The sequence below is a fragment of the Pristis pectinata genome, chromosome 12, assembly GCF_009764475.1.
Source record: "Pristis pectinata isolate sPriPec2 chromosome 12, sPriPec2.1.pri, whole genome shotgun sequence".
Classification (NCBI taxonomy): Eukaryota; Metazoa; Chordata; class Chondrichthyes; order Rhinopristiformes; family Pristidae; genus Pristis; species Pristis pectinata.
The window spans coordinates 39,683,907-39,710,658 of NC_067416.1; the positions used below are offsets into that span (position 1 = coordinate 39,683,907).

Here is a 26,752-nt window from a genome sequence, read left to right on the forward strand (position 1 = left end):
CTTCACAGTTGTTCCACCATTCAATCAGATTATGGCTGTTTTCTACTATGTCCATATCACTTGATTCCCTTAACATCCAAAAATCTATTCATCTCTCTTTTGAATACACTACATTAGTCCTTGATGCACTATAGTCCAAAATTCTATTTCCCCCTTGTGTATGCTTAATGATTTAACATTCAATGTTCTCAGGGTCAGAAAATTCCAAAGATTCACAACCCTCAGAAAACAACTTCTTCTCATCTCTGCCTTAAATGGGAAACTGCCCTGAGAAAATGTCCCCTTATTCTGGATTCATGCACCAGACAAAACATCCTCATAGTATTTCACTAACATCCCTTCATTCTTTAAATTCTTGAATGTACAAGTCAATCTGCTACAGTAATGTCATGTATTGCTGAGACTACATCTGAAGTATCGTGTACAGTATTGGTTTTTCTATTTAAGGATGATAATACATTGGAAGCAGTTCAGAGAAGGTTTACCAGACTATTACCTGGAATAAGCAGATCTTAAGGAAAGGTTGGACAGGTTAGGTTCATATCAAATTAAGTTTAGAATGATGGGAGGCAACTTGATTTAAATATATAAAATCCCAAGGGGCTTGACAGGATGGGTGTGGAGAGTATGCTTCCTCTTGTGGTGGAAGCTAGAACTAAGGGAGTCACTGTTTAAAGATATGGAGTGGCCCAGTTAAGACAGAGATGAGGGAAAACAATTTTTGTCACAGGATTATGAGTCATTATGGCCCTCCAAAGTGCTGTGGAAGCAAAGTCTTTGAATATTTTTAAGTCAGAGCCAGACTGGTACTTAATAAACAAGGGTGCTATGGGTAAGTGGGAATGCGAAGCTGAAATTGCAATCAGACCAGCCATGATCTCATTTAACGGTGAAACAGGCTTAAGGGCCAAGTTACCTGCTTCTGCCCCTAACCAGGAATCAACCTGGTGAACCTTCTCAGCGTTATGCGTCCTCTGCAAATGGAAACATCTGCGCATTGATCATGTTCTGTGATAATTTTAAACACAGCTGTTGGACTGCCCGTGAGCACTCTCCTCACTAAAAAAGGGATTTAAACGCTCCCGATAATTGTAACCAAACACCCAGCCCGCCCCCACCGGCTGCGGGGCAGTTCCCGGCGCCTCACCATTCGGATCCCCTAACCTGTTCTCTGCACGGCTGACCGTGCACCGCTTTGGGAGACCCTGCCGCAAGTTAAAATGCGAACTACTGCAGTTAAAATAGCCAAAGTTAAAAAGAAGAAAATGCTTTTATTATTCAACACGCTCGATACTGCCTTTCATTTACCGACTGCCGATCGACACCCGCCGCCTGAGCAGCCCCTCCACAGGGAGAACCACCGCCGGGCCTTCTCCAGCCGCTCCGTAACCACGGCAACTCGGTCGGATCTCGCAGAATCTCGTGGCATTCGCGAGGGGGGGGGGGCGAAGAGGTCCAAGGTCACGGAGCTAATCGACGCAACAGGGGCTGCGGTGCTGTCGTCAGCGGAGCCGGGGGAGGGGGCAAGCTGAGTGCAGCTCCCTCCGCCCGGAGGGAGAAGCAGCTGGCCCGGCCTAGCCTGGCCCAGCTCGGCTCGACTGATGCTGTCCCTCAGCCCTGGTGAGTGCGGCCTGATGGCGGCCGGGCTGAGCTGAGCCCGACCACTCGGATGCGGCGGAGTGAGGAGGAACCCAATGGACGTTATGGAAAGCCCACTGAACCTGGTGAGTGATCCGCTTCCTCTTCACCGGCTTCGCTTGTGGGGACGCGGGCCCTGCTCCCGGCTGGCCCCTCCGCGCTGCCCATCGGATTATGGATCTGTCCATCTCCCCAAAGCCGCCGTGCCACGGAGTTGGAGGCAGTGGGACATGTCCATTTACCCTCCTGTAGTGTGTCATCTTCCCCTGGGCCCTTTGCTCCAGTGTTTGTGCCAAACTGGCTGTTGTTGTTTAGCTTGTCAATGTCCTCGCCCTGTTTGTAAATGAGCAAGATTAAAATAGAGACCCACGTTCACATGCCACTTTTCAGAACACTGACAAGTATTTACAACCAATCAAGTACTTTGTGTGTGTTGCACTCGGGAACCAGAGCAGCCAGTTTGTACATAGCAAGAATCCACAAACAGCAGTATGATGACTAGATGATCTGTTTCAGTGATGTTGGTTGAGAAATAAATATTGACCGTGACTGGGGGGAGTAAAGCTTCAACACTACTAAAATATCAGTTGACTCCACTAGACAGCTTCAATATCTCATCTGCAAGATGGCACTCCTGGCTGCAGCAATCCCAGCCCTGCACTCAGTTGATAGTTTAGATTTTATATTCAAGTCTTTGGAGAAGGACTTGAATCCATGTCCTCTGACTCAGAGGCAATTCGGTTACCAAAGAGCCTGTTTCATAAGCCAAGGACTGAGAGGTTGGGGGATGGGATGGGGATCTGAGAGGAAATATGGGATTAGTGTAGGTAGGTGCCGGATTGCTGGCGCTGTTGCAGTGTTTCAAAGGGCCTGATCTAGGTGCTCTGACCCCATGACCCAAAAGAGTATGTTGAGACATTTCTTCGCTTGATTAAATAATGTGAGTTGCAGTTATACATCACTCTGTTATAGGCCAAAGTTTTTGCATGCTGGCTCTTTGCTGCCTCATGAATGGGGAGGGTGAGAGACTATGTAGGTTGGAGTCTGCCAACTGATTTTCTTCATGACATCTTTTTAATTTAGCAGGAGTAGTTCAGCTGTCTACATCTGCTTTCACGTTGAGATGACTGGGCTGAAGTTTCACATCCATGAAAGAAGGGGCCTTGATAGGATAGTTTGCTAATCTAGCTTTACTGTCCAATATATTGAACTGCTTGAAATTTCCTTTGTGGGTTTGAATTTAAGATACACTCATCTTTCCTGGAGTCTCATTAGAATAAAATATTACAAATCAAGAAAAACAATCAGGGTCTGATGAAAACACCAAACTGACAGCATAGTTTCTTTAAGTATGAAAACTAAAATTTCAACTCATTTAACCACCTTTCTCTGTGATGAGGGGCATGAATCTTTGAAATTCTATAACCTGGCAAGCATTGGAGTCTGAGTCAATGAAATATTCAAGGCTGATATGCACAGGTTTTTGATATATTGGATGGCAAAGGGTTAGGGGGAACAAGCAAGGAAGTGGAGATGAAATGGTCAGAATCTTTTTCCCAATGTAGAACTGTCAAGTACTAGAGGATATGCATTTAAGGTGAAAGGGGAAAGTTTAAATGAGATGTGTGCGACAATTTTTTTGTATGCAGAGAGTGACAGGTGCCTGGAATGGGCTGCCAGAGATAGTGTTGGAAGCAGATACAATAGTGGCGTTTTAAGAGGCTGTTAGACACATGAATATGCTGGGAATGGAGGGATCACGTACAGGCAGAACAGATTTAGTCTAATTCAGCATTGTGTTCAATGCAGACATTAAAGGCCAGGGGGCCTGTTCCTGTACTGTACTCTTCTATGTTCTATGAGACCAAGATCAGATGAACTATAATCTTATTGAATGGTCGAAAAGGTTCAAGGTCCATATCCCTACTCCTGTTTCTTACATTCTTATTCATGCTCCTTCACTGTTTTTAAGAAACTGGAATCAAGAGTTTTTCAGTTTTTAATGTGATATATACTTGTTTCATAAAAATTAAATCAAAGAGAGTTTAAAAATACTCAGAAGTCATATGTTAGTATATTGAATTGAATAGAAAAACAGCTTAATTATGTTAGTTATTCATTCAGAATATAACCATTATTATAAATATAATACTTCACGGGTTAGTTTAAGAACACTTTGTTTAACCTTTATGCTTGTTAATTAAGCAGGTGTTTTTATTCATTTGGATACATTCGTGATATATGAACAAAGTTATGGAAGTTATTGGCTCAGTTCAGTACATTGCAATGAATAACAAATTTTGGAGGCTTGTATTTTTCTATAATTTACAATATTTCTCCATGTTTTTAGCTCTATGCTGCTTTAGTTTTGTTAGTTAAAGCAGATGAGCTCTTGTTCAGTTCAATAAATCATTCCAAAACCCAGCACATTGAATCTTAGTGGTGACCGACCATTCATTAAGTAGTCAGCTTTGGTTCAGTAATTGTCTTGCCTCTCTCGGAAAGTCATGGCTTAAAACCACAGTTCAGTGATTTGAAAATGCATATTGGGATGCCACCATACTATATCATTAAGGGGCTGCTTCATGGAGATATTGGCTTTTGAATGGGACATTAGACCAGGACCTGGTCTGCCGCTTTGGGTGTTCCAGGAGGCTAGAAGAGTAAGGGAGTTTTCCCAGTGTACTGGCCAATATTTATCCCTCCAAATTGATTACTACATTGCCCTTTATCACAACAAAGTGTACAATTCGAAGTTATTTCAGGTTCGGGTTGTGAAAGCCTCTGTGTAAATGCTTTTAAGTCCTTTTATATGAAAGCAAACAGACATTTTACATGAAGTAGCAACCACTTCCATGTTTTTGATTCAAAATTGTATTGGTTGCAAAGTGTTTCACAAAGATGCTTGGATAATTCAAATAAACATGACGATTTAGAATTGGTGGTTGGGGGAACAGTCACTAAAAATTATATAGGAAAGAGGAAGAGAGAGAAATGATGGGAAATGTACAAATTTCAATGATTGAGACTAGGGAGCTAAAGTTGGAGAGTGTAACTGGGGCTCAGATAACATATTTAGGATTCGATGAATTTTCTGTGATTTTTTTTTCCCCTCAGTTTGAAACCCAAGGTTCTGGCTTATCCATAATTTTATATCAAGTGGAACGTGGCCCAACACATGGGTCAAGGCCAAAGATGGTGGTAAAGTCACATTGGGATATATCTGGAAGCTGACCATGTCAAAGAAAAGTTAGAATTTATATAGTTCATTCCTTTTATTTGCATTTCTTTACTTTTGAATTGTTGTAAATTTAGTGAAAGGCCCTGGCATTTTGTTACATATAAAGTTGCTGTTTGAAGGAAAAATGTTGTCCAGCATATCTGAGAAAACTCCCCTACTTTACAGCAGAATAATATTGTGGAAAGTTTTCCACCCAAGAGCTCAAGCGGGCATCGGATTGATGCTTTATCAAAAAGACAGTTGCTCAGTCAGGATGGTTTTTGCAGCAGGAGTGCAGTTAAAAACCACCTGCCTTACATTACATGTAGAAAATTATTATGTAATTGATTCTAAATAATGGAACACTGTGTCACTTCTTGTCTTCCTGAGTTTATGGAAAAATGTGTTGAATCTGTTTCGATTTTGCAGAGATGTATGGAGTAAGTTTGGGTTCTTGAAGGTGAACCAGTGTCCTTGTTTTGATTATAGGGAAATTAGTGGAACTTCCAACTCTTGGATTTAGAGAAGGTTGTAAAGTAGGATGGTTGAAATGGCATTTTAAATGAATATAAAGATTTTTGAAATTCAGCATTGGGGAATGAGTATTCAGTAGTGAACAGTGAGTAGTTCTGGATCAATTGTTGCTTGTTGATTATAGCTGGAAGAAGAGTACTGAAGTTAAGAGTTAACATTGTAGATTGAGTCAGTTTGAGCTCCTCCCATTGTTTCCACAAGAGTCATTTAAAATGGTAGTTGCTTGGAAGCAGACTGATTTGCTTATATTTGAGGAATTATTTGCAATCTGAGGAATTGTCATGTTGTGGAGAAAATAGCAACAAGTTTAACATATATTGTATTGGAAAGCAACAACTCAAGTCTGTTGTAAAAAGCCAACATGATCTGCCTTAAACACTTCCTGCTTCCCGTTTTGAAAAAGGGTACATTTAGCTGCAGCAGGAAGAGGCTGCCTGATTGGATCTCTCATCCTACTTGGTTACGTGGCAATGTTATTGTTCACAAGCATCCCATAAACCTCACAGCTGTTACAATGTGAATAAGTTTGAGCCCACCTGAGAGTTTGTTGGAATTGTTAATATTAAAGACCTAAATCACTAATTTTATTTCACTGTAAAATATGAGAACACTGACGAAAATGTTACACAAGTCTTTCAGCCAGTGTACACCCTTCAGTTAAACCATGATCTATACCATAATCCATGATCCGCTCCTTTTCCTTGCTGGTCTGCTTACCAAACAAAATCTGTCGTTCTCAGTCTCAGCCGGCCACCCCCTCCCCCAGCCCCCTGGACTAAATCCATGTATCAACGGCTTTTAGAGGATCATGCTTCAGACTTCTACAACCCTTTATGTGAAAATGTACTTCAAATCTGGATGACTTATCTAGATTCCTCCACTGCATCCCTTTTCCAGTATAGGACCCATGACTGGATCACCCTAAACTAATGGAAATACAACCAAAGTGTATGTAATTTATACTTGCAATTTAACTCTTTAAGTCCTGGTATGTTTTTACTGCAATAATTCATTATATTTTTCCTGAGGTATAGTATCCAAAACTGAATGCTAATATTCATAGTTCAGCTTCCCTGTTGGCTGTTCTTGTACAGGAATGTTGAGTGAGTGGAAGAAGTGGTATCCAGCAATAGCCAAGGAAGAAGTTATCAGAAGCTTGCAAAATTAGCTATTAAAAAGTAGGAGCATAGAGATCACTTTTTTGTCATTGTTTTGATTTAAAATAGATGTTGGCAGGTGAAACACAATAATAACTGTTTCAGAGTCATTTTGCACCACGTTCCTGACTCAATGATTCAAGCCCCCACTCCATCTCGATCTCTACCATACATCCCCTTACACAGAGGGTGATGGTAGAGGGCTGTTTTTTGTGATTGGATGCCTGTGACTAGTGGTGTTCCACAGGGATTGGTGTTAGAACCCTTGCTATTTGTAATAAAAGTAAATGATTTGGATGTGGATGTAGGAGGCAAGATGACACAAAGATTGGTGGAGTTGTTGACAGTGAGCAGGGTAGCCTTAGACCACAGGGTGATATCAATGTGTTGGTGAAATGGGCTGAGAAATGGCAGATGGAGTTTAATGCTATTAACTGTGAAGTGATAAATTTTGGGAGTTCTAATGAGGCTCGGACATAAGCTGTGAATAGTAAGGACCTAGGGAGTACTGAGGAACAGAGAGAAACAAACCTTGGCTTGCAAGTTCAAATATCCTTGAAGGTGGCACCACAGGTAGATAATGTGGCTAATAAGACATATAGGATGCATTGAATGCAAGAACAGGGAGGTTACCTCCAACTTTATAAAACATTGGTCAACCTCAGCTGGAGTACTGCAAGGAGTTCTGGTGACCAACACTATCACATCTTTCCTAGAGGGTGGAGAGGTGAAGAGGATATTCACCAGGATGTTGCCTTGACTGGAGTGTCTTAGTCATGAGGAGAGATTGGAGAGGCTAGGTCTGTTTTCCCTGGAGAGGAGGAAATTATGGGAGTCATGACTGAGGTACCCTGAGGGGTATAGATAGGGTAGACTGTAGTTAACTTTTCCCTTCATCAGAAGTGAATAAATCTATAGATTTAGGATAAGGGGTAAGAGATGTAAAGGGGTTCTAAGGGGAACATTTCTCACCCAGAGAGTGGTGAGCACCTGGAATGCACTGCTGGAGAGAGTGGTGGAAGCAGACAGCATTTAAGAAGTATCTAGATGAGTACTTAATTGCCTAGGCTTAGAAGACTATGGGCCAAGTGCTGGAAATGGAATTAATACAGTTGGATGCCCAGGCATGGACATGATGGGCTGAATGGCCTGTTTTCATGCTGAATGACTCCAAGACCACCCTGGCTGCTGCTTTTGGTAACACAACTCCAGGCTTTGATCTTTGTCCTTTGGCAGTACCTATTCCGTTCTGGGAATGCGAACTGACATTTGCAGTGGACTAGCTGCAACAGAAACAGTTGTTAGCACCCCCGCTGTACCGCCTACCAATTTGAGTGCACTAGAATTTCAATGTACGCCTTGGATTTTCCCATTGAATTCCTAGTCAGGAAAGTGGAAATGGTTATGGTTTGTTTCGGGCTGTACTTACATGTAGTGTCATAACTGATTTTCAAAGCACCTTTAGGTGCAGGTTATTATTTGACTTGTTTTGTATCCCAGATATTGAGCCTTCAAATCTTTTCTGATTTGAGTCTCTCTTTGTAGTTTTCTTTGTTACTTTTCTTTGTAAAACTACTTAATATTGCAGAAGCTGGAAAAAAGATCAAGGTACTGTGTTTAAATCCCTCCATGACCATGCATGTTCCTAAATCCCTATCCTCCAACTCTACGATCTTCCTATTCTGACTCTAGGGTGTCTCTGATTTTATACTTTCTGCTTTTGGTAGCTGTGCCTTCAACTGTCAATGCCCTAAACTCTGGAATTCCCACCTTAGCGCCATTTACCCTCTAACTCTGTTTCTGTATGATATTCCTTAAAATCTCTGGCCAAGCTTTTAGTCACCTGCTGCAAAGATTCTAATGTGGTTTGTTGCCAATTTTTTTTTCGTTAACTGTCTTGTGAAATACCCTGAGGTGTTTTTGTATGCTGAATGCTCCATGTAAATGCTAGTTGTTGTTAAGCTTGTGAACAAATAATGCTATGTACCTCAATCAAAGAGTGGGAGCATCACATGCATGTGGATGCAGAATTCCTAAGTGCACTTACAATTGTATCTTATTGCACATGGTAATAAAGATATTTTAACACCTTCCACAAAGCCTATCAAATATTATACCAGTATAGCATATCATTAGCAAAACCTAATTTACATGATTGTATCTATTGCAAGCAGAAGGGTCTAAAAACAGCTTTTCAAGAAGACATTTGTGAATTGGCAGGGAGTACTAGTAGCTGACTCACTAAAGAGAGAGACTACAGTCATTTTTTTAATATAAATTTTCCTGACATCTAAAATGTTTCCTCCAAAAAATGTTTGCACCAAACATACCTGAAAAATAATGCAGAGATTACTGGTATGGAAATGAAGATGAAAACTGCAAGGTCAAATCATCTAATAGTGACGGTAATATTTTAAATCTGTCTTCTTCCTTATTTTGTTTTTCCATTTTCCATTACCAATTTTTTAAACACTTGCCACTTCCTTCTGCTATTTTATTCCTTTGCATTTACAAAACCCGACATTGTTCTGTGCCTCTACCACACACTATGTGGTTGCTGTTTCACTTGTCTGCTCTTTCATTTCGTATCTACTCATATTTCAACATCACTGCATTTTCTTCCTTGTACATTCCTTCGCTTTCCCTTTTCCTCACTTTCCTAATTCCTTTGCCTTTCTCCCCTTGTCCCAGCAGAAAGCCCAGAGAGCAGGAAGAAGCAAGCTGCTTAAATGATTTGGGTTGGGTGAGTGTTCAATTAAAAGTGGAAGAAATGGAAATCAGCATCAGAAAAAAGAGAATGCCCAAATAGGTGCTGCTAGGCAGCAGGAAGGAACTAGCTGAGTATTCCAGCCAAATTTGTGGAGCTGCTTTACCTATCATCCAGGTTAGTTTTACAGTGTGGATTAGGTTTTTCCATTCCTTTGCAGACTCCATCCTGCAGTTGGAGAAATGGTAGCATAAGAAATAGAATTTTAAAAAAGCTTAGTTATTTCCAGTTTCCTTTATGAAGACAATTCAAACTGTATGACAGTGAAATAGAAATGGACATTATCACTTGTACAAAATCTGTCTAAGCACAATCTTCCAAAGTCAAAATGACCATTTGTGTAAGGAGAGTGTATATAAACTTGCGTTTCATGTCAGGCACTTCAAACGTGAAATATTGAGTTGCCTTCACTATAGAGAAATTAGAGAATTGATGTTTATATCAGATAACATAAGGCACTTGAGCTGGAAAAGGAACTTTCCCCAGTCACAACATATGATGTTAATTTAACAACTAGTCCGACCACTAAAAACAATTTATCTTGGTTCATTTTTGCTTGTGTCAAGACATTGGCTGGAATCAGGAACACCAAAAACAATACATGTAGTTCACTGAAACGTCCTCCTCTGACAGCCAGTTGTAACTTGTGGAGATTAAAGCTGCTATCTGTTCACTTATTAAGTAAATCATTTATTTGGGTGAGGAATCAGTGTAAAAGGTTTCTTGGGCTATATATACACATGAACCCATTTTGCTTGTCAGAGCTTTTGATTAAGATTTTGTCCATTTTAGTTTGTTGTGTATTGTGTAAGAATGATGTCCAGGTAGCATTTCCCCTACACTGCCCCTCAACCATTGCCCACATCCCCCTCCCTTCCACCCCAGCTCCTTCCAAACTGAGGAATTGACCGACCCTGTGACTTCCATGCTGTAACCTAGCTGAGGTTGAGGAATTTTGTGGGGTAAAATTGCAGGAAATAACTCTACCATCCCTAGAACCACTGGTTGGAAATATTATACTGTACTCCCCTCCTCTGATTGACAAAGCAAGATTGTGAAGAAAATGTACTTTTATCATATTCATCTGGGTTGTGATCCTGTAGTAGGTTTTCAGCAATTAGTAAAAATCAATTGTGGTATGACTGCATCATACATTTATTTAGTTTTGTTGCAGATGCCTGTAAAACTCTACAGTGAATATAGTAATTTATCTGTGTGAGATTTCCACAAGCCTTTCTTGTAAACTACTGTCTAACACCTGTACTTTGCATGCAGTTGTTCAAAGTACATTCTGACATCCTGTGTTATTGTAAACATGATGTTCCAAATATTGCGCTGACTAACTGAGTCAACAGTCTGAGCTATCAGTAGAAAACCTTGCTACAGATCACTCGAATAATTATTTCTCTTTTTGGACATGTGCACCTGAATTATCTAAAGTGGTCTGGCTTTTCCATTTCTCTGCTCACCACGTTGTGATTTTCTCACACGTGTACAGGTTAGTGGACAAAAACTCTTAATAAGTCTAATGGCTGTGGAACTATTGCTAAACTAGTTGTATCTATTTTATTATAAATGACAGAATTCCAAAAGTTTAGCCTCAGTGTGTTGTAGAACCAGACATGTACTGTGCTCTGACGTGATGACATTGCATTTTGTTATTTTAATTTTCCATATTGTCCCTAAACTGTTTGGTGTTTTTGTTTAAAATATTGCTTAACTTGTCCCACGTTTCAGTCATGAATCTCTCAAAATTCTGAGCCCACCAGTAAAAAGCAGAATTATTAGTGAACAGTGCCACCCTTCAATTGCTTCTACTGCACTTCCCACTTTAAGCATTGTTTTCTGTTGGCTCTCAGAGGTGGACATTTCAGTGAACTGCATGTACCGTTTTTGAACAAAGCATGCTGGGTTTATTGAAACTTCAACAATAACAGCAGCTTCGATTTGTATAGTCCCATTAATACAGCAAAGATGTGACAAAAGCATGATCAGGCAAAAATTTGACCCCAAGTCATGAAAGATGATGGTACAGGGAAAAATTTGGTCAGAGGGGTTTTAAGGAGGATATTAAAGAGAAAGTAGAGATGGGGACACAAGTTTGGAGAGGGAATTTTAGTGTTTGTGCACCAATTAAACGTCTCAATTGTTAAAAGTGAGATGTTTAAATTTGTGAATTAGCAAAAGAACGATTAGGAGACCCCCAGGCTGCTCAGTGCTTTGTAAACCTGGGAGCGATTAAACAGGAAAGACCTTGGATATGAGAGAAGGATGGGATTACAAGTGCTATGATATCTCAGAATCTAAAACCACTTTAATTAACAAATTGCAGTTGTATTTATGACTTGTACAATTCCTAACCTGGGGATTACCCACTGATCTGCCAGAATGACCTGTGCTGGGCGGAACAAAATACAGATTTGTTTGCTGTAATGTAAGGGGACGTAATCTGAGAGGGTTGGAATATAATTTTAATTGTGAAATGCAAAGACCAGCATTTCAAACATTTCAGAAGAAATTTCTCCCTGTGTCTTTAGGGAAGCATTGATTATAGTGTGAAATAGATAATTGCAACTTAGTCTGTAATTTTAAGGTAGTACAACGACAGCAGCTTCAGACTGATGATCTATTATATCTGGAAATAGGATATTCCCCACTGAGGTGTTCGTGTTGATTGTGTTTTTGTCTTTTGTACACATGGTGCAATCTGTTCACGTGTTGTTGTGTGTTACTTCGTGAAATTGCTGCTGAGGCATTCTTTGGGGATCAGTAAGAGGAGACGTAATGTCACAAGAGAGTCTACACACTCACTCTCTTCACAGTCCTTTCCAGCAGAATTGATAAAACTGCTGAGTTCAGTTGCAAGGCCAGAGTCCTCTTGATTTGAAATGACTTACTGCAAGTGCATCCTGCTTAGAAGTATTGTTTCTTTCAGGCTCACCAGCAAAGCAGAAAGGCGGAGCGTATGCTAGCAGCAGGAAAATATGCTGAAGCAATTGATTGTCATGGGAAGGCTGCAGGTTGGTGAATCTTTTCAGCATATAAAACTAAAACAAGTTTTTCTGTAAAACACTTCGGACGTTTTTGCAATTGAAAGCCAATTGTTCTTATTGTGATTCAAATACTTTAGGGTAAGTTACATAATGTGATTTATGTTGGGCAAAGAAATGTTTGATTATTTTATGGGCTTGGTTGCTATTCTTGCTGTAGTTCCTTCCAGTACGGAAAAATATGAAATTAATAACAACCTGCGTTGATAGAGCTCCCCTTATGTAGTAAAATGTCCCAAGGTGTTTCACAGGACTGTAATTGGATAAAGTTTGAGTGCAAGCCACAACGTCAGAGAGGTGACTGAGTAGGAATTCCCAAGCTTGGGGTATAGGCAACTGCAGGTACAGCCACCAGTTGTGGAGGGACATCAAGAGGTTAGAATCAGAGAAGATAGACAGTTATAAATAATTTATGAAGTATTATGGACAAGGAGGCGGCTGCAGAAAAACAGAATAGTGAGACTGTGTATATTGGCTGACCATGCTATTAAGCACAAAGATAACATGAATGAGACTTAATGCAAATTAAAATAAGGGCATTGGAGTTTTAGATGAACTCAAATTTATATATGATCAAAAGTGTGAGACCTCAAGAATAGTTATGGTACAGTCATGACTGTAGGTAGTAAAGGCATACAGCACAGAAAGAGGAAATTCAGCTAATTGTGCTTGTGCCAGATCCTTGAGAGAGTTTTAATCAACTAGTGCTATTTACCTGCTCTTCATTACCCTGGCAATCAGAAAATTACCTTTTGAAAAATGTTCACACCCTTAAGGCAGTGTATTCCAGATTGTAGACCTGCTACATAATAATATTCTTCTCGCTTCCCCTCTGGTTCTTTTGCCTGTTGTCTTAAAGCTGAAAAATAAACAGAAAATATTGGAAATACTCACAGCTCAGGCAGCAATTTGGATAGAAAAATAGTTAACATTTCAGGTCAGTAATGTTTCATCAGATGATAAGATGGACAACCTGGGGAGATAGAACAGTTTTATCAGGGTATTGAAAAAGACTTTAAGAAGTATCTGAAAAATATTTAATGGAAGGGTAGAAGTGGTACAATGGAAGATGAAATTTCTGGCCAGCCAGATCTCAGCCCTTGAAATTCTTCCGTTCCATTATACTTTCAATGGTTTTATGCTTGTTATTCTGTGCTTGCATTGCTAACTTTTTAAAAGTGCGATATCAAAAGCTTGAACCTTTGAAGATTCTGTTGGGTGGTAAAATTCCACCAATTAATAAATACTTGTATTTTGAGATATACGTGCACAGGTGTTTCTGGGTATTTAAGGGATCAGAAAAGGCTTTGATGTGTGTCTCAGATAGCCAAACAACACAAAGTGGGAATGGTTCAATGCCAAGGGTTAGGATATAGATCAGTTGGAAATATGGGTATAGAAATGGCAGATGGAGCTCAATCCAGACAAGTGTGAGGTGTTGCACTTTGGGAGGTCAAGTGTAAGAAGAAAATATAGAGTAATGGCAGGACCCTTAGGAGCATCGATGTACAGAGGGATCTTAGGCTGCAAGTCCATAGCTCCCTGGAAGTGGCAACACAAGGGGATAGGGTGGTAGAGAAGGTGTACGGCATACTTGTCTTCATCGGTTGGAGCACTGAATATAAAAGTTGACAAGTCATGTTGCAACTGTGTAAAACTTTAATTAGGCCACATTTGGAATTTTGTGTCCAGTTCTGGTCACTGCATTACAGGAAGAATGTGGAGGCTTTGGAGAGGGTGCAGAAGAGGTTCACCAGGATGTTGCCTGGATTAGAGGGTATTAGCTATAAGGAAAAATTGGACAAACTTGGATTGTTTTCTCTAGAGCATCAGAGGCTGAGGGGACGACAATAAAAATATATTAAATTATGGGAGGCATGGACAGCATAGATAGTCAGAATCTTTTTTTTCCAGGCTGGAAATGTCAAATACTAGAGGCTATAGCTTTTAGGTGAGAGGGGAGAAAGCTTAAAGGAAATTTATGTGCCAAGTTTTTTGTTTACACAGAGTAATAGGTACCTTAAGTGAGCTGCCGGGGGAGGGTGTGGAAGCAGATACAATAGCAACATTTAAGAGGTATTAGACAAGAACATGAACAGGCAGAGAAAGGAAGGATATAGACCACGTGCAGGCAGACTTATCTTGGCATCCTGGTTTGCACAGGCATCATGGGCCAAGGAGCCTCTTCCTGTATTGTTACATGTTCAAAGGATCATTGTAGCAGGATGAAAGTACGAACCATTGAAAGCAAATCATTAACAATAGTTTTTATATTCATTCAGGGGATGTGGGCTTTGCAGGCTGAGCCAGCATTTATTTTTTTTCTATAAAAGTAAACTTAATTCATAATAAAAAAAAATAGTGGCACGGTAGTGTAGCAGTAACAGAAGAGGCCTATACTGTGGTCCTTCCCAACAGGGCCTTAGCATTGGCTGCACTGAGTTTCAGTGCTTCTGTCCGTATGCACTCCTGCAGCCTGGACTGTGCCAGTCTGCATCATTCTTTGACAGACATCTCACTGTGCTGGAAGACCAACAAGACCGAAGGGCGTCCTTCACCAAGCTGATGACCTTCCAGCAGCACTTGATGTCTGCCTCAGTGTGTGTCCCTGGGAACAGCCCGTAGATCAGAGAGTCCTCTGTCATGCAGCTGCTGGGGATGAACCGGGACATGGACCTTTGCATCCGCCTCCACATCTTCTTAGCAAATCCACAGTCAGCAAAGAGGAGGGTGACCGTCTCTTCCCCACCACAGCCATCCCGAGGGCAGTGTACATTGGGGGTGATATGTTGTCTGCAGAGGAAATCTCTGACTGGGAGGGCCCCTCTCACCGACAGCCAAGCGAGGTCTTTGTGCTTGTTGGTCAGATCTGGCGATGAGGCGTTCTGCCATATGTTTTGGACCATTTGCTCGGGGAACAAACCCACAGAATCCATAGTGTCCCTGTCCCGCAGTGTCTGCAGTACATTCTGCGCTGACCACTGTCTGATGGACTTGTGGTCAAAGATGTTTACTTGGAAGGACTCTTCCACAAAGGACAGGTAGTGCAGCAACGTCCAGCTGAGTAGAGTCTTGCACGGTAATGGGGCCAGGCCTATCTTCTGCAACACCAGGGACAGGTAGAACCTCAGCACATAGTGACACTTGGTGCCCATGTACTTTGGGTCCACACACCAACTGAAACAGCCACACACAAAAGTGGACATTTAATTGCCCATCCCTTATTACCTTTGAGAAGGTAGAGGTGAGCTGCCTTCTTGAACTGCTTGTCCTTGAGGTGTGGGTATACCCACAATACTATTGGGGAGAGAGTTCCAGAATTTTGAACCAGCGGTGGTGAGGGAACGGTGATATATTTCCAAGTCAGAATGATGTGTGGCTTGGAAAGCAACGTCCAGGTGGGGGTAGTGTTCCCATGCTTTTGCTGCCCTTTTCCTTCTAGCTGGTAGAGGCCATGGGTTTGGAAGGTGCTGTCTAAGGAGTCTTGTTGAGTTGCTGCATTGCTTCCTGTAGATGGTACAAACTGGTGCTACCGTGCGTGATATGCTGCAATTTAAGATTCATTTTAAATTCATTTAGAATCATTTTAGATTCTAGAATTCCTCACAAGGGAAGTAGATGGGTTTGGAAGATCCTAACAGATACAAAAAAAAATGAAGGATAAGCAGGTAAGTATATAACCAATGTGGTGATTTATATAACAATATAAGACAACGTCAGGAGATTCCTGTAAGTTTTGATGCTTTATCTTGAATGTTAGACATAAAGTAAACAGTTGGTGCTACCATTACTGTGGTCATTTGTATTCATGCACATAGTTCATGCAGGTAACGATTCCAAACCAGCATTTCTTCTCCCTAGCCAAGTGTTGCTTTGGCCAATTTCTCTGTCACACACTTCCACACAAATGGAGTTCTTGCCTGATCAATATTTTCTCAGTATTTTTCAAAATTGCTACATAAATTGAAAGGAAATGGCTCTTCTGAAAATGCCAATAATTAAATATGAACTTCAATTGCCCATTGCTACATTGAGATGAATTGAAGCTGTAAAACGTACTGTTGGATTCGGATGACCTATGTAAACTTTTTTTAATGTCAATATTTTGATTTGTGACTTTTTTGTAATCCAGTTTTTGTCCAGCATTTTAGGGACATGGCATATGATTTCAATATTTATTTTAAAGTATACAGATGATGTTTAACCTCACCGTTTAGGTAAAGATGTAAAGTGGTGTGTGGCTATACTTTGATCAGTGAAGCTACACAGCTTCATTTGTGTAGATATTTAAATATGCAAACATAGTTTATTTCTTGGATAATATGAAAGTAGTGCACCTGGATGCTATGGTTACACCTGTTATTTAGTTACCTATTTACTTTTTGACTACATTGTTATTTCCCCTAATATCCATTGTTCAATTTAAGTTGGGACTGTTCTCATAGTATGGAATAAATTGTGCATTAGATGGTTTTACTGTTGTCTGTAAAGCCCCGATCTTTTGTTATATTTGTCCTGTGCATTTATGAAGGTTACTTTGTGAAGTGTGGTCCATTTGTTACTTGTTAATGCCACATCATACATGATCCACTGACAATGGATTTTCTTTCTTTCTATGCAGACCATCTTGGAGAAGCCATGAAACTAACACATTCAGAACAGGTATGCATCGAGTGAGGAAATGCAATTAGTTCACAAGTACTTTATATAGCACTGTATTGAATCAAGGAAGTAAATACTTCTTGCTTAGCACTCTCTGCCCTCTCCTGATCCAATATCAAAAAAAAACATCAAATTTACAGCACAGTAAAACGCATTTGACCCTTCACGTCCATACCAGCCAAAAAAAGGAGCTATTTGAGACGCTCAAATTTCGCATTTCTAAGTCCATTGTCTCGCAGGTTATGTCTCCTCAAGTGTGCATCCTGAAAATTTCTTCAGCATCATTCCAGTCAGTGTGTTTCAGACCACCTCCAGTCTTCCTCCTGTCCCCTTTTACCAATTAACCTAGGTTTAAATTATCTAGTTACTGACTCTGCCAAGGGAAATAGATCCTTCCTGTTCACCTTTTATCTAGGTGTCTCATGATATTTTATGCCACAATTAAATCTCCCCTCAGTCTGCTCCCATAACTAAAACTTTACAGCCCTGATGATATATTTGTATATTTCCTTTTGTACCCTTTCTACTGCTATCCCAACCTTCCTCTGGTGTGTTGACTAAAACTACACGATACTCTGACTGCGGCATAACTAGCATTTTATGCAGTTCTGGTATGACCTTCACGTCTCAGCCAACAAACACTTTTATAACCAGTTCATCAAACTGTCCTGCTACTTTCAGGGATCTGTGGACATTGACTCCTAAATCACCTTGTCCTTTTACAAATCTTATTATCTTACAGCCAAATGTTTTATTAATTTTCTGTGTCTGCGCTTCTGCAGTACCTACCTCACGCTTTGTCAGCATGGATTCCATTTATCAGCTGACCATTTTTAAAAAATCTATCTGTAGTGTACAACTTTTTTTTTCTCCTCGTTCTCCACCACACCACACCCTTTGGTATCATCTGTAAACCACTTCATTATGTCACACAGATTTTAATCCAAATGTATTGTAGAGTTAGGTGTTGTGCACCCCTGCTAAGAAAATACCTTAAACTCTCTGGATATTCTTTATCCTTTTCCAGTGTCTTCCCCTGTGGTAATTGCTTTAACTATTTTCCAGGAATTTGCAACTGCACCCACACCTCGCCTCCTCAGCCGATTAATTCCAGCTAATTTTCATAATTTTCCCATAATCAAAGACCCCACCCACCCAGGTCATTCTATCTTCTCTCCTCTTCCATCAGGTAGAAGATACAAGAGCCTGAGGGCACGTACCACCAGATTAAGGACAGCTTCTACCCCACTGTGATAAGACTATTGAACGGTGAGATGGACTCTGACCTCACAATCTGCCTTGTTGTGACCTTGCACCTTATTGCACTGCACTTTCTCTGTAGCTGTGACACTTTACTCTGTACTGTTATTGTTTTTACCTGTACTACATGAATGCACTCTGTACTAACTCAATGTAACTGCACTGTGTAATGAATTGACCTGTACGATCGGTATGCAAGACAAGTTTTTCACTGTACCTCAGTAGAAATGAGGAGTGGACTGAGCCAATTATTCCACTTTCTTCCCTCAGAAAGGGAAATCAACATTGGAATTAGCTGACTGATTGTTTAGTTCAATTAAATTTGCTGTAACTCTTTAGGTATTTTACACAATCATTGAATTTTCTGTAAATCCTTTTGACATAAATCTCCTGTACTTTTACAAACTGCAGCCAAATCAGTTCAGACTGCTGTAATGCATTCCTGACAGCCACATGGACCAGGGTAGCACATGCATAGGTTGTATGGGTGCCTGGATTTCTTGGCTGGAATTGTTGCACTATATGGGGGAAAGAACTGATGCAAGTAGTATCTTAAGTTACAGTATTTTCACTAAATTGGTGTAAATGTTCATGGTTGAGTCACAGTTGGATATCAATTACTCAAAAAGTTCACTTGAGAACCATAGCTGTCAACTACTTTCAAAGTCCCGAGAGTAAAAATTCATCTGAATCCATTTTGGGCCCAGAATTATGCTGCATAGGTATTGTGCATCCCAATCAAAAGGACAAGGCCTGACTAAAAGTGAACCTGATTTCATTAGGTTTGGTGAGGGACCAGAGCTAACCAAGGCTCCAAAGGCAATCTGTACCTTCTAGAAAATACATGAGGGCTGTTTGCCTTGCTGCCTATGGTGAGGAGGGGACAGCAGGAGGGGAGCCTATGCCTCCAGCTGTGATCATCAGCAGTCCTGTGGTGGTGGGAGAATTTGATGTTTAAAACAAAATATTCAACGTGACCATTTGCTAGGCCATATTCAACAGATCAAGATAGCTGCTTACTCTGCTAGGAGTCCTCAGTTGATCTCCTCACCAGCATATGCAAGGAGGCTAACACCTGCTTTGTATTGGTTTATTATTGTCAGTTGTACCGAGGTACAGTGGAAAAACTTGTCTTGCATACTGTTCGTACAGATCAATTCATTACACAGTGCATTGAGGTAGTGCAGAGTGCATTGAGGTGCTGGAGGGTAAAAACAACAGAATACAGAGTAAAGTGTCTCAGATACAGGGAAGTGCATTGCAGGTAGACAATAAGGTGCAAGGTCAAACAAGGCAGATTGTGAGGTCAAGAGTCCATCTCATCATATAAGGGAACTGTTCTTCTCACCATGGGATAGAAGCTGTCCTTGAGCCTGGTGGTATGTGCCCTCAGGCTCCTGTATTTTCTGCCTGATGGGAGAGGAGAGAAGAGAGAATGACCGTGTGGGTGGGGTCTTTGATTGTGCTGGCTGCTTCACCAAGGCAGTGAGAGGTATAGACAGAATCCATGGAGGGGAGGCTGGTTTCTGTGATGCGCTGGGCTGTGTCAACAACTCTCTGCAGTTTCTTGCAGTCATTGCCGTACCAAGCTGTGATGCATCCAGATAGGATGCTTTCTATGATGCATTGATAAAAGTTGGTGAGTGTCAAAGGGGACATGCCAAATTTTTTTAGCCTCCTGAGGAAGTGGAGGCGCTGGTAAGATTTCTTGGTCATGGTGTCTACATTGTTGGACCAGGACAGGTTATTGGTGATGTTCACTCCTAGGAACTTGAAGCTCTCAACCCTCTCAACCTCGGCACCATTGATGTAGACAGGTGCATGTACACCGCCCACTTTCCTGAAGTCAATGACCAGCTCTTTTGTTGACATTGAGGGAAAGGTTGTTGTCATGACACCATGTCACTAAGCTCTCTATCTCCTTCCTGTACTCCAACTCATCATTATTTGAGATACGGCCCACTACGGTGGTATCATCTGCAAACTTGTAGATGGAGTTAGAGCAGAATCTGGCCATGCAATCATGAGTGTATAGGGAGTAGAGCAGAGGGCTGAGGACACAGCCTTGTGGGGCACCAGTGTTGAGAATAGTCGTGCTGGAGGTGTTGCTGCCTATCCTAACCACTTTGGATCTCTTAAAACTAGCATCTCATTGGAATGTTTGCAAAATCCTGCAAAATTGGCCACTGGAAAAGATAACTAATTTCTAACCATATATACACATTCTAATTAGTGTTGTCTTGAGCATGAAGACTACATGTTCCCATTTCAATATATTGGTCACTTATTTGAAGTTAAGATTTTTAAGGAAGTGAGCATCAGATTTCGTCAAGCTTTTCGAGTGCTTTGTTAACAGTTTGGAATCCTTCCATCTGAGCCCCTAAGCACTTATGAAGCAATTCCGCATTTAACAATGCAACTAGTCTTCTGTCTCAGAAAGCCATGATACAAAGATGCCTTGTTAACAGCTCTGTATTATTGTTGTTGAGTTTTAACTTTCCTTTACAATAAAACATCCCTTTGGTTACAGAGGGCATTGTGTTCACAGGAAAGATGCAATAAAGCAGAGTTTCTTCCAAATACAGGTTGTAGAAGTACAAGCCCAGAATAATAATTAACCTCATCTGGTAAAGAGTGCTTCAAAGATCATGTGGATTGACCATTCCATTCTACTGTTCTCTTCACTGAGCTGTTAACAGCCAAATGTACAGGCTAAAATTAACCAATGTGTAAGATATTTTAGATATTGCATGATTATTAAAGGAAGCTATATTCCAGTCAAAGCAAATCACCACCTCTTCCTCGCCTCTGCTGCTGAAACCCTCATGCATGTCTTTGTTACATCTGCAGCTGAACAATTCCAACACACTCTCATCCTACTCTCCATGATCTCGAAATCATCCAGAGATCTGCTGGCGATCTCCTAATGTGCTAAATTGTGTTCACGCAACACTCAATCCTGACCTCTCATACAGTCTTTGTGGAGTTTGCATGTTCTCCCAGTGACTATGTGGGTTTCCTCCCACATTCCAAAGGTGTGCAGGTTGGTAGGTTTATTGACCACTGTAAATTGCCCTGGTATGTGGGTGAGTGGTAGAATTGGAATTGGTTTATTATTGTCACTTGTACTGAGGTACAGTGAAAAACTTGTGTTGCATACCATTCGTACAGATCATTTCATTGCACAGTGCATTGAGGTAGTACAGGGTAAAACAATAAAGAATGCAGAGTAAAGTGTCACAGCTACAGAGAAATTGCAGTGCAGGTAGACAATAAGGTGCAAGGTCATAACGAGGTGGATGGTAAGATCAAGAGCCCATCTTATCGTACTAGGGAACAGTTCAATAGTCTGATAACAGCGGGATAGAAGCTGTCCTTGAGCCTGGTGGTACGTGCTTTCAGGCTTTTTTTACCCTCTACCTGATGGGAGAGGGGAGAAGAGAGAATGTCCTGGGTGGATGGGGTCTTTGATTATGTTGGCTGTTCTACCAAGGCAGTGAGAAGTATAGACGGAGTCCATGGAGGGGAGGGGAGGCTGGTTTCCGTGATGTGCTGGGCTGTGTCCACAATTCTCTGCAGTTTCTTGCGGCCCCAGCAGAGCAGTTGCCATACCAAGCCGTGATGCATCCAGATAGGATGCCTTCTATGGTGCATCGATAAAAGTTGGTGAGTGTCAAGGGGGACATGCCAAATTTCTTTAGCCTGGTGAGCTTTCTTGGCCATGGCATCTACGTGGTTAGTCCAGAACAGGCTATTGGTGATGTTCACTCCTAGGAACGCAAAGCTCTCAACCCTCAACATCAGAATTGGGTGCAGTTGAGGGGATTGTGGGGAGAATAAAAAATGGAATTAATGAAGGATTAGTGTAAATAAGTGGTTGATGGTCAGCCCAGACTTGGTGAGTTGCACGGCCTGTATCTCTCGATTCTATAACGTTGCTCTGCTTGTTGAACCATACAGATCAGCAAGCAGAACTGTGTGCTTCAGCAGGCTTTTGATGGCTTCTGGTTAGGCAACATGTTGAGTTTAAATTCTCATCAATGTTTTTCAATTCATGCATGATTTTCCATTTCCTGTCTCTTGTTCTTCTACATGGCTTTAACCTTCCAAGATCTGCACTAATCTAGTTATAGCCTGTTAAATGTCCTTGAGCTTTATAGCTCTGCCACTACATCCATGGCCCCAAACTCTGGATTTCTCCAATTTCAGGTACATTGCTCCCCCTCTGTCTCATTTTTCTCTCTCCTTCTGATCTACCCACCACAGCCCCCAGTCACCCTGTTTCTTTCCCCTCCTCCACCCAGTCCATTTGCCCAACACCCATGCACTCCTCCCACTGGGTCCCCTCCGCCTACTATTCCCTTCTGCCCTCCCCACCTCCCTTACTTGATTCCATCCTCCACCTTCCTTTTGCTATCAGGTTCCATCATCTGCAGCCCTTTGTTGCCTCCACCCATCACCGCCCAGCCTCTGTCCCTATTTCCACTGTCCCCTCCTCCATCTGCCCATCACCCCTCCTCACCTGGATCCACCTATTGCTTTCCAGTTCTTGCTCCATCCCTTCTCCTTGCTCCTTTATACTGTCTATCTCCCCTCTATCTTTCCGCCCAGAGGAAGGGTCTTGGACAGTTGGTGTTTCACAGATGCTGCCTGACCCACTGAGTCCCTCCAGCAATTTATTTGTTGCTCCAGATTCCAGCACCTGCAGTCTCTTGTGTCTCTGGAATTCCCTCACAAACCTTTCCACTTCTTTCCTCCTTTTAAGATTATGCATAAAGCTTCCTTTTTGACTGTGCCTTTTATCACCTGCCCTCCTTTTGTGATTTAGTATTAAGTTTTTTGTTTGCTAATGTTCCTGCAAAGCATCCGGGTGTGTTTTTGTACATTTAAGTGAGTTATGAAAGTTGAAGTTGTTGTTGTGGAACAGTGCTCATTAAACAAAAATGTTCCGTGCTAAATTGGAAAATAGATTAGGTTTCCCATATTTTCTGATCAAATCTTTTGCCCTGTTTTCTCACAGGCCGACTTAGTTCTTCATTTTAAAATTTTGTAAGGGAAGACCATTTCCGTTTTAATTTTAGATTGGAAAGAGTGTACGGTTCTGGTTGCCAAATCATAGGAAGGATGTGATTGTAGTCGACGGTACAAAGGAGATCTACACCAGGATGTTTCCTGGATGAAGCATGACAGTTGTGAGATGAGACTGGAGAGGCTGGGTTTGTTTTCCTTGGAATGGAGGAGACGGAGTGGAAGTATGCAAAATGATGAGAGAAATAGATAGGACAGATCAAAAGAAGCTATTCTTCATATCAGAGGCTTCTGAAACTAGAGAACATAGGATTAGGGTAAGGTTTAGAGATGAGTTGTGAAGGATTTTATTTCACCCAGGGGGTGATTGGAACCTGGAACACATTGCCCAAGGAGGGTTGGTGGAGGCAGGTCCCCTCACAACATTCAACATGTGTCTTGGAATTTAGATGAGCACTTGAATTGCCAAAGCATTAAAGGCTGTAGACCAAGTGCTGGCAAGTGGGGTTAGGAGCATGATGGTTAGCATGTCATGTGGGCTGAAGGGCCTATTTCTGTGCTCTACAACTGTCTCTTTAGCACGGAACATTTTTGTTTGACGCAGGACCAGAGCTTTGCTTTCATCACACGTGGCCAGGAAAGCTTGGTTCACAACTTTCTAGCACTTTGTTAATACCAACTGACAGGCGTCTACTTTTACACTTATGTGACACAGGGCTACGTGAATAAAATCCCTTCAGGGTCTTTTGCACGTCACCAAGGAGATCTCAGCCTATGTATTTGATTTATTCCAAGGGAAGGCATTAGATGATATCAAATAGTTCTGTCATTACAGCTTGTATTCATGTGATGATGCAAATTAACAAACACACACCGTCCCCACTATGGTAATGGAGGGTAGAGTGAAGCAGAATGTGCAGGAGAACTCTTTGGTGACATGGGTAAGAATTTCATCAGCAATGAACTGAGGCTGGAACGTAGATGGAAAAGGTGATCTTGGTGAAGGAGCAGATGTGCAGCCTGAGAATCATTCCAGGGTCAGATCTGAGACAATCTGGTTCCACCTCTGACAGTGCCTCTGTTTCACAGTGCTGTTGGGAGAATGCAGTCAGTGTGCAGGTTTGACTCTGGGAAATCCTTGGGAGATTTTGGAAAGTTGATAACATCTTTAGGCAGATTGGCTTTTCCTTTCTCCCAGCCACATGCATTGTGACCAGTGATCAGCTCTCAGACACCCTGAGAGCTTCTGACAAATGAAGCAAGTGTTGCTTCTATTTCATCCCTTAGTTCTGTATGATCTTCTACCTGGGGATGTGGGATTCACCCAACTGGAGCGAGTGACTGAACAACTACAACCCTTAACAGTTTGTGTTCTGACCTGTGTTACAGAGTTACTGCTATATGTTTCGGTATAGTTAGTGAAATGTTAATTATGTGAAGACCTTATTCCCATATTAATGAATTATTATTTTCTCAATATTCAGGCTTTATTATCATTGGAGCTACAGAGAGACAGTCATATCAAACATCAGCTTTTAATTCATGAGAGGTGGAAGAGAGCTAAGAGAGAAGAAAAGCTGAGGGCTCAGTTACATCCAGCAGCAACAGACAGGGAGATTGATCCACAGTCATCTGCAAAACTATCTTCTGATGAATCCAATGGTCTGAAGACACTTTCTGCAAGTGTAGAAATAGGTAGCCTTAACAAGGAGGAATATCCGAGACAGATTCAGGATTTCTGCGATCGGGAACCAGACACTCTTCTCTTTCTGTTAGAAAAGAGGCACGTTGCTTCAAAAATCTGTGCAGTGAGCAAAACTCCTATAGATGACAAGACGAGGATTGAGGAGCAAGAGATGAAAATTGCTGAACTGAAAAGACTTGTTGACCTACTTATCGCTGAGAATGAGAGGTTAAGGAAGGAGAATAAGCAGCTGAAGGCAGAGACTGCAAGGCTTAGGAAGTCCCCGTTGGAGAAGGAATTGGATGTGGATTCTGACTTTGTGAAGTCGGAGTTATGGTGCTTGAGTCAACCGTCCAATAACACCACCAATGCTGGGAAAGCAAAAGACATTCCAATACCCAACCTTCCTCCTTTGGAAATGCCAGCTCAGGACATTTCATTGGATGATCTCCCCCTTTTAGAACTTCCTGAGGAGGTTGTGTGTAACCTGAAGGAACTATTGGACAACCAAAAGGAAACCTCAAAAGACAAACTATAGGGAGTATACTTGCAAAAAAAAAGTTTGTTATCAAATAAATGGTACAGTGCCTCAGAATAGCAGTTAATGTTCCTGTTGTGTGTACGACACGAGTGCCAGATGATCGTATGTGTGATCTTTATGACTTTCTCATCCAGATGGACTGGGGCACTGTTTACAACTGGGTACTCGCCTCCATGAATCAGCCTGTGCCACTCAGTGAATTCTTAATGTGATGTGTATTTCAAAGCCAATCAGGAACATTACATGTATTTCTACTGTATAATGAGGGAACCAAATCAACAACTTCTGAATGATCAGTTTACATTACAATAATTGGGGTGCATCATTGTATACCTTTTTTATTGTAGTCTTTCAATCTAAGCAAATTACTCTGTGTGATATGAATTGTCTAAAGATGAACTGTAACTTTTTTGTTGCTGCATGAATGAATAAATAGTATCAGTATTTGATTTGAAGATCAGATAATAAAAATACTATCCTTGCAATTTGATTTTATAGAAATTATCATTCTTTTAAATGCTGTGGTAATGTATTTGTACACTTCCCTCTGAATCAGCTGGCTGGAGGTTCTAACCCCTCTTAAACCCACCAGGTCAGTGTTGGAGGCGAGGTCTGCCATTGGACCAGGAGAGCTGAAAGATTATATGGCATTGTTTGAGGAGGAGACTTCTGATGTTGTGACCTGCATTCCTCCCTCTGACCAGCATCTAAATGGGCATTTATTTTATTACAGTTTACATGATCCTGAGTGGCTTTAAAATAATTCATCATAAAGGGTGCTTCAGCAGAACATGACAGGTGCCTTATAAAAATCATTCCTCTAAAGAAACTGTCAGTGCCTCACAAATATGGCGCCATTAAAATAATCAATGTAGCAACTATAGTGTCTCGTGTTAAGTACAAGAATTTAATGTTTGCTTCCAGTTAATTCTAATGCAGTTTAAATTTGGCTAGTTTTTTAATCTTTGTCGCTTTTATCAGAGGTTCAAGTCTCCGTTCTGATAGACAAAGTCCACAGGTTTGTAACAAAATAATGGGTATCCATTCTGCTTCACCTCTGCCTGTACCGAGGAGCTATTTTAATTTTTCTGTTGAATATGAGGACAGGAAGATATTTGCCTGCATTTTTCTGTTGTACCTGATCCAGAAGACCAAGGTGTCCCTTCCTCAAAATTCTGATGTCTTGCAAAATAAACCTGTGTTTACTTAAA

At 41.2% G+C, this 26,752-nt stretch overlaps 1 protein-coding gene across 2 annotated transcripts; it reads left to right on the forward strand.

Moving 5' to 3' along the window:
- The first annotated feature begins 1,326 nt into the window (after positions 1 to 1,326).
- Positions 1,327 to 26,752, forward strand: nrbf2b (nuclear receptor binding factor 2b). Of its 2 annotated transcripts, none has more exons than XM_052027381.1 (4): positions 1,327 to 1,724; positions 12,252 to 12,336; positions 16,988 to 17,028; positions 24,801 to 26,752. In XM_052027381.1, the coding sequence occupies exons 1-4, from the start codon at positions 1,695 to 1,697 to the stop codon at positions 25,536 to 25,538; spliced, it is 894 nt and encodes a 297-aa protein (XP_051883341.1). In that variant the 5' UTR covers positions 1,327 to 1,694; the 3' UTR covers positions 25,539 to 26,752. The 2 variants fall into 2 exon arrangements, with proteins under 2 accessions (XP_051883341.1, XP_051883342.1); XM_052027382.1 differs by lacking the exon at positions 1,327 to 1,724 and adding an exon at positions 10,675 to 10,814.